Here is a 13,172-nt window from a genome sequence, read left to right on the forward strand (position 1 = left end):
GCTCACAAGGCAAGCTTTCACTTCAAAGACTAGGTTATTATGTATATGGGGGCTGAAGAAGTGTGAGTAGGAGGAGAAGTATAAATGAAGATTTTAAAAGCTTCTCTCTGTTTTCTGACCATGGCTGTCCCTTAAGGCTTAGACACTGCTACTTATGAGCTCTAGAGACTAGAGAACTGTTGATCCTTTTTTTTTTTTTAAAACATTGGCTCNATTTTATTTCTTGAAATTTTCTTTTTTTTTAATCCTCTGAAGCATTTGTCAAAAATTGAATGCAGATTGACTCCACTATTTCCCCTGTGGCTGTTTCTAGTTCTGTGAAACTCTTGTTCATTGTGCTTAGAATATTCTCTCTTTAAAATGTTGGTCCTGCCTCCTTCTTCAGATACCTGGCCCGGATGTGATTATCTGGCCACCATCTCACATAAGCATGTTCCCTTTCAGGAACAAAGTTAATGACCATTAAAGGTTTGGACCCTCACTTTATGGGTGGGCAGTAGTCTGCTACAGCATTATAACCTCACATGATAGCTATGTGGTTTTTCCCATTTCTAGGAAATATCTTCTAGACTAGATCTGGAAAATGAAAACAAATTAAAAGGTTATAGATTTCAGATGGTTTAAAATAATTTTGTATGGGTTAAGAGAGACTAATCTTCAAATATATTCTCAATTCAGGATTAAGTGCCAAACTTCAAGATGTCATTTGATTGTGACTGTTCCTCAATTTGTTCAATATCATTAGGTGTGCTTAGTGGCAAATTCTCAAGTAGAAATCCAAACAGGTAATGAGTAACATCCAATTTGCATGTAAGCCAATTGTTTTAGAGAAAAGATTAATTAAAAGAAGTGGTAAGTTAATTTAAATCAAGCAAAGCCAAGCAAGCATCTTCCCTGTGTTAAAATCCCTGACCCATTTTTATCTTCTTGGATACAGTATATAAATCTTCATTGGATAAATATCTACACCAGAAAAAAAAAAAGAGTTAAGAATCACATTTAGAGCTTTGAACTGAATATTTCCCGATAACAGATGTTCTTAAATCAAACAAGCTCATTTCACCCAGTATATTTAATAGTGTCAGTTTGCGTGCATAAGACTAAGCATGTTTTACATGTGAGAGTGCTGAGGGCAGTGGGGAAAGGAAAGTGTACCCCATAACCTCTTCTCCCTTCACACTCATTATCTACCACACATTTAGCCATTTATGTTTTCACAGGCATATAATTATTGCACATATTATGTAGCCACAGTGGTCCCAACAAGCACTGGGGTTCAGGTTGGCAGCACATTTCGGTAGTGATCGTGACAAGCTTTGATAAATAAGCCAGTCGACAACTAACTTTATCTTGGAGAAGAGAATAAACACCCATGGAAAAAATGCTTTACCCTCTCTATCCAGAAAGTCACCGGTGCACCCAAGACAAAGTTTAATAAGGAGCCTTATGGATAGAAAATATATTAGTTATTTATAGTACCCTTTCTCTTTTTCTTCTTTGTCCCTAGAGACTGAAAGAATTAAAGCAACGGGAATTTGCTCGAAACGTAGCTTCCAAGTCATGGAAAGATGAGAAGAAACAAGAAAAAGCACTTAAGCGGCTTCATCAGCTGGCCGAGTTAAGGCAACAGTCTGAATGGTAAGAATTAGAGGTATCTCAGATGGTTCAAAACTCTCTTCAAAAAAAAAAAAATCTCTTCAGTCATTGGGGAAATGTCAAGATAAATTTATTTGATTCACTGTCACATGGAAACAAATTATATTTAATCAAAAGACATGTTTGAGGGCAAGTGTTTTAATAGTTAAAGGCTGATAAATTAGTAACTTTGGTATCTGACTTTTTTCCTTTCCAATGTTAATTTTATGTGCTCTTTCATGAAATGATCTAAGAATGATCCTAATATACTAGCACATATTCTATCCAGCTGATTTAAAAGGGCCCATATAGCTCTTTAGTAATTATTTTAAGTTTTGTAATAATAAGTTTATTTTATTTTTTTGTAATACTAATTTTAAAAACCTTAAGTAACAGTGCATCTTTTAGGGGAGGAAATAAATCTGTGCATTTCCCCATACATACCTATACCTAGAACAAATGACACTATCATTGTCTAGATGCCAAAAAAAGAAAATAAAAGATGTAATGAATGCAGTTAAATTTACCAAACACTGCCAGCTAAATTGATAATTATAACATGTGTATACTAATACATTCTTGTAGCTAAAAAATAGCTGTTTTACATAAGCTTAGAACTGCTGAATGTTTCAAAATGAGATTGTTACCTGGAACTCAATTAAATTTGCAGATTATGATTTGTGTTCATATGAATCATAATGTAAAACACCTAATGTAGCTAATTAATGAAGTTGGCAGCAACCTAGTGAATTGTGAAATTTATAGCTCTTTGCCACAATTTAAACCCGTGTTGAAATAAAACAGAATGCAATAAATTTGAGAATGAATGATTCAAATAATTGAGAACCATAAAATATTACACCTCAAATTTTATTCTAAGAAAATATGTATTTTATTTATTTTAAGGATCAATTTATGATAAAAAAAAACACAGTATTCACCTTACATATATTCATGTATTTGTACCACTATCTTAGAATAATTTAATTAACTCAAGAAACTACATAGAAGATAATCCTATTAAAAATAAGTGAGAAATTTGGTATGAAGAAACAATAAAGTTTGGAAAGCCATGTATCCAGAAGTGAGGTTACTATAAAAATGCCTGCTCGGAGGTCATTATAATCGTAGAAATGAGACACACATCTAGTGCTGAGCTTTTGACACATTGTCAATAAGATATCAAATTGTCCTTGTCAAAATAGAACTTAGAAGGAAAAGTCTAATGATAGTTATGATAGCATGCAGGGGAAAAAATCTGAGGAATATGTTAATTCTTGAGTGATTTATTATGATATTATTATGAGATTATAAAAAAGGGGGCAAACCTTACTATAGAGAGACAACATTTAGATAGGTCCTCTCAGGCCATATATCAAAAACTCTTAGTAGCCTTAATAAATATATATTTTTGGGGAGCCTGGGTGGCTCAGTCAGTTGAGCATCCGACTTCGGCTCAGGTCATGATCTCACGGTTCGTGGGTTCGAGCCCCGCGTTGGGCTCTGTGTTGACAGCTCAGCCTAGAGCCTGTTTCAGATTCTGTGTCTCCCTCTCTCTCTGCCCCTTCCCTGCTCATGCTGTCTCTCTCTCTCTCTCTCTCAAAAATAAACAAAATTTTTAAAAAATTAAAAAAAATAAACGTATATTTTTTATTATTGGAAAGTTGTCATGCTTCTACATTTCTACTCACTTATTACATATTTTCCTTGGGAGAAATAGAAATGGTGATGATTATGATGCTTTTGTTTAAAAGTTCTGAGTTTGCCACGCTACCCATGAAGTGTCTTCCAAATTAAAAAAATGAAAAATTCTACTAGTTAAGGTTGAGCTGAAATTGTACTAACTAAACAAACAGAAACTCAAGCACATTCCTTACAGGATAGACAGAAACTCTAGGTTCCATTTTTTTCATATTGTTAGGGAAATGATAGGTGTTTAGTTTTTCACATGCAAAACTTGAAACTAGGAAAATTATTGCATTCTTTTCTGCTACATGTCCTCTGCCCTCCAGATAATTGTTCTCTTTGTTTAAGCAGCCTCATGGCCTAAAGGAAGTCACTTAATAGAATTATTTAATATTTTCATTTTGGCAGCTGAATTGAAAAATGGAAGTAAGAAATAAAATGAAAAAGAAAAAAAAAATGTGCTTTATCCCTCTCCTGAAAAACTTTTCTCTGTCCATGATTCTCCTAACAAGGGCTTGGTTCTGATGGTAGGGCTTCTTGTAGGATGGTTCAGATAACAAGAAAATTCTCCTATGATTCTACAGAAGAGAGAGGAGAATTTATTAGTGATAAGAATATTGGAATTGGACTGATGAAAATAAATAATGGCAGAAAATTGTTGATGAATCTTATAAAGGACAGTCAACTTTGGCCATTTAATGGGAAAAGCAACCCAACCTGGTTCCTTAGGAAGCCCAGTTACTAAATGGGGGTAGAGAGTCATTCTGTTTCTAAACTTCTGCTATATGTAAATCTAAGTATAGTGCATATTGATATGGACTTTTTTCCAAATTTCAAAAATTATAAGATCACTGACTTTGAGAATATAAGAGATGGATAATGTTATATCATTTAAAGAAAATAAGTATCAAACATATTTGATATGTTTTTTTTTTCCTGTTTGGAAAGTATACTTTTGCACAGAAGATAATTAAATTGTGCATGGATTTAGTTGTCAAGAATTAGAGTTTGGGGAGAGCTATTAGAATGGACAATCTATTAATAAGTAAGAAGGGGCTAACTTTATAGTCACTTTTTTATTATAAATAAAAAATAATTAGGTAGAAAATATAGAAAGAAACTAAAGAAGGTTCTAGAGAAAAGAGTGAAATCGTAGGATATAACTATAAAAATTAAACTTTAATTATGTTAAAAGACACAAAATAGTATTAAAATAATAGAATTGAAAACCACAAAGATAGAAAATTGGGATTTTTCAAAGTAATAAAAATTAACTAGATTTATGATAAGGGAACTTAAAGTTTAGAAAGCAATGAGATAAAGAGTTTAAAGCATAAACCCTAGAGGTAGAAAAGATTAATAATGAGAATAAAATGCTAAAACTTGTGAAAAATATAATCATAAATATAGGTTGGATTGTACAGTAAGAACAAGAATTAAGGATAAGAAGAGCAAAATATAATACAAAAACAAGAGGAAAGATGCTTAAAAATATTGGAAAGAATACAAAAGAGAGAAGCTTGCACTTTAGAGAGATAAATGGTCAAATAAAGCAACCATACAGAAAAGAACATTTAGACTAACATAAATCAAAGCAAGAAGATACACAAAACAGTGCCAGGATAATAAGCAAAAATATTATCAAGGAAAAATATACAGAGATAATATAAAAATAGTAACATCTGTGTCATAATGGAATCATGAGAGGCAGAATGCTGATCTCCATACACCAGGCTTTTGAAATAATTTCTGCTAAGTGCAGATAATATCAGATTAATTGACATTCCTAGAGAAGGTAACTTAACAGGAGTATAGTTACTACTGAATCGAAAGTGTAGCCACAAATATAAAAAAGAAACTCTTTGGCACTGAAGCAAAATTCCGAGCTGCAGATGTTTCTGCTGTTTAACCTTCTATCCACAGACTGCAGGCATTTTAAAAGACCAATAACTACCGTTAAGCTCTGTGCTTTCTGTTTTCCTTTATGTTTAAAAGTAATACTGAATAAGCCATACACTATATTAGCATGTTCCTTTCCATTCCTCATATCAAGTATGCCTCAATAACCTCTCTAAAGAACATTGAAAAAATGATTTAAAAAAAGAAGATTAATGTGATGATTAAGAAGAAAGATTTCATTATGAAACAGTTACTGGAAATTTTCTGAATTTATTTTCCACAGGATTCAAGGGAACAGTATAATTCTAAAGTGACAGCCATTAGTTTATGAAGAAGGAACAATGTGAAATTATTAAAAAGCGAACAGTGGCTGAAACTATTGTAAATTAAAACCTATATGGGCATAGTAAATGAAAGATTGGATATTGTAAAAAACTGAAACAGCAAAACAGAAATTAAAAACAAGAAATTCCTTCCAAACTAGAGAAATAAACTAAAGACACTAAAGTTTGGAGATAAATAACACCTACAGGATATATTCAGGAGAGCCAACACACTTAACGTAAGTTCCGGCATAAAAAGCTAAGACAGGGAAGAAGCAATAATCAGAGAAATCAGAGAAGAAAATACAACTGAGCTAAAGAAGTTGAATTGAAAGTGCCCAGCAGTACTAGTGAAAATTAACCCAAAGAAATCAATCTGTAACTCTGGTCTGGTTACAGACCAGATATGTATATATATCATCTCTATGTATATATATCATCTAATATCTATATAATATCTACATATATCTATATAGTCTAAAATAAAAACATATTGTGGATAGTAATTATAATAAAAATATAAGTTGTAAATATTATAAATGAAAAAGAAAATTACAAATCACACAAGTGCACAACATATTCCTTTCAAAAACAAGTGAAGGGAGACTTAAGTATTTTTCTGCGGTATGAAACATGTAGCAAGACAAGGAAACAAAGTACAATAAAACCTTGCATTGCAGGCAGTTTGTTCTACAAGTGTTCTGTAAGATGAGGAAAAATTTTTAATAATTTTAACTTGATAAACAAGCAATGTCTTTCAATATGAGTAGTACCTGATGCCAAATGTCACATGATCAAAACTGAGCCAATGGTTCTTAAAATTCGCTTTGATATATAATTGCATTTGATTACAAGCATGTTTTTGGAATGAATTATGCTCGCAAACCAAGGTTTTACTTATATGAGATGTGGTGGATAAAAAGAATGTGATTCCAGAGTTCTGTGCTGATTAGCCAAATAACGTCATAGGTGAAGGCAACAAGAAATAACTTCTCAGAAAAGGGTTCAGAAAACATACCTCTCCACTAGAAGTTGATCTACATAGGGAAAAGCTATCAGATTTTTAGTATTCTTTACGCAAGTAACAAATGAGTGAATATAATAAAATAAAAATCTAAACTAGAAAGAAGCAAACAGACACATATCCAAACATGTAGATAAAGAAAAAGAAAAGGGAAAGGAAAAGGAAAAGAAAGCTATGTTAGAGCAAATGATCAGATAAATGATGTGTTTTCTGGTGCCTTCCCCCTTACCACCCACCCAAGCTTTCTTTTGTAGTAGTGACTTTAAGGTAGAACATAAAAGAGACCATTTTAATCTAAAGAGTTTCATCTCTTATGTGTATTGCTATTTCCAGTTCTCTGATTGATTTAAAAATTAGGCTCAGCAGAATCAATAGTCTTTACCAAAGCTGTTAAAAAATAAAACAAATATATGCAGAAAGGTAGAAAGAAACTGTTTGGGTGAATAAGATGCAAAATAAAAGATTTCAAATAATTGAGATACTGAGATGGCTTGTAGATGTGTGTTCCTTCTTTATGCATTTGTTATAATTGGTCAAAATAGTGATAAGTCATAAAGAAGGAAATAGCCACACTGTTTCCAAAGGAAGCAAACATGAAGGAATTTTAAAACCGAGGCAATAAAAATTATGAAATGGTAGCACTTATATATAAAAGGAAATTAAATATATATTTTTATACACTGGAAGTGACTTTTAATTCCATTTTATTTCTTATTTAATGTGAAGTCACTGATTGAAAAACTCTTTGTGAAAGAATGTTAGATCTATATGAAAAAAAAAAAGAAGATAGGTTCTGAAGGACATATATTGGGATGTAAATGCATTACTTTGTTTTCTTTTGCAGCACTAGCATAGATAACCACCTGCTACTGCTTCTTGCTAATTTCAAAAGAGCACACTTTAGTGATGCATTTTAGAAATGGCCTCTAAGAAACATAAATATACTGAGTTACATAAACACAGTGAAATGGTGATATTCCAATAGACATAGCTTGTAGATAGCATAACTCATCATAGAAACACTAAGAAATGTTCACAAATAGATAAGATTTGAAATCTAATTTAAATATTTATTGTGTCTACAGTGTTTCTGGAAATGGACCAGCATACAAAGCTCCCAGGGTAGCCATAGAAAAGCAACTCCAGCAAGGGATTTTCCCAGTTAAGAATGGCAGAAAGGTATCATGCATGAAGAGCGCTCTTCTCCTTAAAGGAAAGAATCTTCCCAGAAGCATTTCTGATAAACAGCGGTCCACCATGCAAAATCGACACCAGTTACAAGTGGACAAACGTTATTTATTCAGAAATCGGGTACCACAGACATCTTTGGACCTCAACAATGCAAATCACAGGACAGGAGTATCATTTTCTTTTTCCAAAAAGGTACATCTAAAATTAGAGTCTTCGGCATCAGTTTTCAGTGAGAACACAGAAGAAACTCACGATTGTAACAAGTCACCCAGCTATAAAGCAAAACCAACTGCAGAGAAATGTAAGTGCCGCAGGTTTGCAAGTGAGGATGTACCTCTCACTAAGGAAAAAGATATAAACATCACACCAAGCCATCTGGAACATGTTTTACACAATACCTTCGCCATCAGCTCTCAAATCGTTCAAGACAAAAATGACTCTATTGATGAAACACAGGAAGATTCAATTGGCATTCGTGCTTCATTCTCTCAATCTAATATTCATCTTGCAGATGTGGCTTTTGCTCCTTGCAGCAGAGAAAAAGAAAGTCGAAGTACATTGAAGAACACTTCAGAAAACTGCATTAATCACTCATGCCAAGCAAATGCTTCCTCCAGCTCACCAAACATTTACAGGCACAGTGATGCCAGGATATTTGGATGTCTGGATGAGTGTCCATCACTGGAGCCAAGTAAGCAAAACAGTACAGTGCACCTGAATCCCAACTCCAGAATGGAGAAGAGAGAAGAATCTTTAGATGAAACAGAAAGAGTTAGCAAAAATGCACCAAGGCTTGTAAGAGAAGCGTGTCCCCATGATGTGAAGTCTAAACCATTGCCTTTTCTCCATGTACAAAGTAAGGATGGCCATACCACTCTCCAGTGGCCCACGGAACTTTTGCTCTTTACAAAAACAGAGCCCTGTATCTCTTATGGATGCAACCCATTATATTTTGATTTTAAGCTTTCTCGGAACACAAAGAGTGACCATGATTCAGAGGACTTAAAAAGAGAATTGATTAAGGAGCCCTCAGAAATGAAGACTAAAATAGAGAGCCAAGTCTCAGGTTTAATCAAAGACAAACAGAAACTGATCCAAGAAAATGATCAGTCTCTGAAACCAAAGATGATGATAGCTAATCCAGATTGGGAAAATTTCCAGAGAAAATGTAATTTGGGCTACAGTGACTCTGAGCCAAATGTGAGTAAAAATAATTTTAGTGCAAATGATTTGGAAATGAAAAATCCTGAAGTGCCTGCTTTCCTTGATATCTCTCTAAAGAATTGTGTAGAAAACAATAATAATAGTGATAATGAACTTAAGGAACCTTCCAGGGCCCATTGGCAAAGCTGCCAAAGGGTAGTTCTAAATGATGCAAATGAGGGCCTATCTTTTTCTCCTTACATATCTAGGACTAAAAAACCAAAACTGATCCCTTGTGATCCTCATTCAGATTTTGAAGATGCAGATCAAATTGCCTGGAATCCTAGTCCTTACCCAGTGAGCAGTCACAGTGATCATGGGAAGGACTTTAGTCTAATTGTGAATAGGAACATCAGCATGACCAGTAAGGTTTCTGGATGTAGAAACCAATCTTACAAGACAAATTCTCCAAAGTTGTCTCTGAATCGAACGTCTAGCCCTTCAGACACAAACCCTGGTAGCACAGCCAGCTTGAGAGCTACTTGTTCAATTCATAAGTCCGGCAGTAATGGCAGACGTAATGTGCTGTACTTTTGTGAAAGAGAACACAACCCAGCTGAAAGGCACAAAGGAAGACATCAGAAACAGAACTGCTTCTGCGCATCGGAGGAGTTAGCAAAGAGCACCTTCCTGCCATCTGAAATACAGAGAGACCAGAACTACAGATTGTGGGAATCATTTAAGAATGAAAAATACTCAAAACATAGATACGGTCGCTGCAGAGAAAGATATAAACTGGGCAAAAATCAACAGCAGTTTTCAGGGTCCAAATCCAGGAGAATCGCCCAGTGTGATTCTAGCTCACAGGTTTCCTGTTCTGGGAACAGTGAAGAGCCAACAAATTGCCAGGGACCTCAGCGCGGCAGATTGGGCTCTTACTCAAGAGAGAGAATTTATTATTTAAATAAAAGCGAGAGAAGTCAAGAATCTTTGGACAGCCCTCGTATTTGTGACCTGGGAAAAGTAAAATCCCTGCAGTATAACTCTGGGAATTTCAGCTGCCTTCTAAGAAACTGTTCTACCAGCCCTTCAGAAAGCACCGAGTTAGCCATTACAGAAGGAGAGAGGACCCCTCTGACAGCCAAAAGCCTTTTAGAAAGAGTGCAAGCCAAGAGATGTCAGGAACAACCAACTAATTTTGAGCTGTCTTCAAAGAATTGTGAAAATGAATCAGAGGCCCATTCACAAATTCAATGCACAATTCAATTCACACCACTGGGGTGTAACAGACCCACATTGCCTTTGTCTGAAAGAACACAGAATGCAAGTAAGAAAAGAATTGATAAAGGCAGTGCAATTCAAAGAACTATTGAGAAAGACAAAGTCAAAAGTTCACAGACAAATAATTTTCATGTTTTAGTAGATCCTGATTGTGATAACTATCTTTCTAAAGATATAATTCATGTAGTAGCAGATTCACAGACACCAAACGTGAAAAAGAACCCAACAACAAAAGAACCAGTAAAACCTTTAATTAGCGAAGTCCAACATTTTATTCAAAGCCGTGACCCACTACCAAATGATTTCCCTGGTGCTTTTCCATCAAATAGATATAGTGGTGTTACTGATTCAACAGAGACCAAAGAGGACCAAATAAATCCTGACTTACAGGATGTAAGCATGCATATGAATCATGTAGAGGGGAATATAAACTCTTACTCTGACAGAACTATGCAGAAGCATGACAAAGTAGAAGATGAATTAGAAGTGTGCCATAAATCTAGCTCTCCCCCCTTAATTCAACAGCCAATAACATTTTCTCCCGATGAAATGGATAAATATAAGCTCCTACAGCTACAAGCCCAGCAGCACGTGCAGAAACAGCTCCTCTCAAAGCATCTTCGAGTTGTGCCTGCCTCGGGGCCCACCGCCTTCTCTCCGGCCTCGGCGGTCCAGACTGTACCGATTCACCAGCGCACCTCCATCACCACCATCCACCACACCTTGCTGCAGCATTTTGCTGTTTCTGCTTCCATAAATTCCCATGGTGGTCCCCTCCCTATAGCTCATCTACATCCCCTTTCCCAGCCACATTTTACGCCGTTCACGTTTTCACCTCTGACTCCAACCATCATCCCCACACACCCCACTTTCTTAGCGGGTCATCCACTGCATTTGGTCACTACTGCCCCTTTCCACCCACCTCACATCGCGCTTCAGCCCCTGCCCTCGGCCACATTGATCCCCGCATTGTTTGGCCCTCACTTAAACCCAGCTACAGCATCTATCATCCACTTGAATCCTTTAATCCAACCAGTGTTTCAAGGTCAAGATCTTTGCCACCATTCTTGCTCCAGTCAGATGCAGCAGTTAAACGGAGTGAAAGAGGCCTTAAATGTATCAACGCACTTAAACTAATAGGTGTTGAAACCCCTCTTGTGGTTAAATAAAACAAACTGTCACTACCTAAAAAATGATATATTTAAAGTGGTCTGTCTGACTGTTGTAAGATTTAAAATATTGGTGCCAATTCAAAATATGACCAGTATACATACGTATGAATTGATTTGCCAATATTAAAATAGGAGCATTTTAAGAATATCTTTTAACTTGCATAAATAACAGAGCAAATTTAAAATAACTTTCTGGAGGGTAGAAGGAAAAGTGTTAAAGATCTGTTTGGAGGAGTTCTCACATAATTTTCTAAAATGGTAACAGAAGACATTCAGGCAGATCATTGATATTACAAAACAATCAAATGGAGCATAATATTGTATGTTCTAGGGGGTTGTGGAGTGAGTAAGTGAATGGATTGCACATTTGGTTTGTATGCATCAGATAATACTAAAAGAGCAGTGAAATAAATGACATGTTAAAAATAATTCCTATGGTTAACTACTGTCTTTCAATCAATATAATCTGTTTCAATCAAAATAATTTATATTTTCATAGGAAATGATTAATTCAAGTTGAAAACTATTCTTCGGTGAAAAACAATCTTTACACATATTGTATTGTGGAATTTCTGGAAAATCTGGGTTATCTTCATTTCACATACATCTGTATTAAGAAACGTTTGTAACTGTAAGAGTCACCAATATCTAAAATTAAGAATGTTTAATTTTTGTATAAGAAAACATATATAAGCTATCATTAATATTTGATAATGCAAAATTAAAAAATAAAACATACTCAAGATTTTAAATATATGAGTTAATCTTTCAAATACTACAGGGACTGAATATTAAGTTTTCTTTATTCTTCCACTCAGAAATCTTACTGGGTTCAGCCAACAGTATGTAAAAGTAGAGAGGTAAAGGTTTGGAAATGTCAGAATTTTTACATGATAGTTATTGAGAAAATCTTATTAATTATTTTGTGTATTTTACTCAATTGTAGTAAATATCAGTAGAACATGTTGAATGGTGATGAATAAAATCACGATTAATGTAACTTGGCAAATGATCTTAAACATTTTTTAAACTTTATTCACAGTATTTTCTGGTCCACAGAACCTACATTTCTTGCATCACTATTCTGAATGGCTCTCCAGTTAGATTTATTATTTTATATTCTTAAAATGAGAGAAAAACTCATATGACTGCACATTTCCTATAAACTTGGGTTTTAGAGAAAATCAGCTAAACAGAAATGAAATGATCAGCCATCTACTGTGTATACAATGATGTCACTTCTTTTGTTACATGAGATGGTCACTGGCCATCTAATTCAGCCTGAGCTTCACAGAGAAGAGAGCTATCCTCACTGAAGGCATATTGTACGTCTCTTAGGTATAGTCAGGCAAAGCACCTGGTCTACATTATTTCATTTAATCCTCACAAATGTATNAAACGTTGAATGGTGATGAATAAAATCACGATTAATGTAACTTGGCAAATGATCTTAAACATTTTTTAAACTTTATTCACAGTATTTTCTGGTCCACAGAACCTACATTTCTTGCATCACTATTCTGAATGGCTCTCCAGTTAGATTTATTATTTTATATTCTTAAAATGAGAGAAAAACTCATATGACTGCACATTTCCTATAAACTTGGGTTTTAGAGAAAATCAGCTAAACAGAAATGAAATGATCAGCCATCTACTGTGTATACAATGATGTCACTTCTTTTGTTACATGAGATGGTCACTGGCCATCTAATTCAGCCTGAGCTTCACAGAGAAGAGAGCTATCCTCACTGAAGGCATATTGTACGTCTCTTAGGTATAGTCAGGCAAAGCACCTGGTCTACATTATTTCATTTAATC

General features: G+C 34.7%; 1 protein-coding gene across 1 annotated transcript in view; it reads left to right on the forward strand.

The window, feature by feature from the left end:
* ZNF804B (zinc finger protein 804B) overlaps positions 1-11,319 on the forward strand; it is a 514,753-nt gene extending 503,434 nt beyond the window's left edge. The window contains exons 3-4 of the mRNA XM_077766795.1: positions 1,508-1,638; positions 7,653-11,319. Coding sequence (XP_077622921.1) covers positions 1,508-1,638; positions 7,653-11,319 — 3,798 coding nt within the window. The remainder of the gene's footprint in view (positions 1-1,507; positions 1,639-7,652) is intronic.
* Positions 11,320-13,172: the final 1,853 nt, after the last annotated feature.

The sequence above is a fragment of the Crocuta crocuta genome, unplaced genomic scaffold (genome assembly GCF_008692635.1).
Source record: "Crocuta crocuta isolate KB4526 unplaced genomic scaffold, BGI_CrCroc_1.0 scaffold165, whole genome shotgun sequence".
NCBI classification, from domain to species: domain Eukaryota; kingdom Metazoa; phylum Chordata; class Mammalia; order Carnivora; family Hyaenidae; genus Crocuta; species Crocuta crocuta.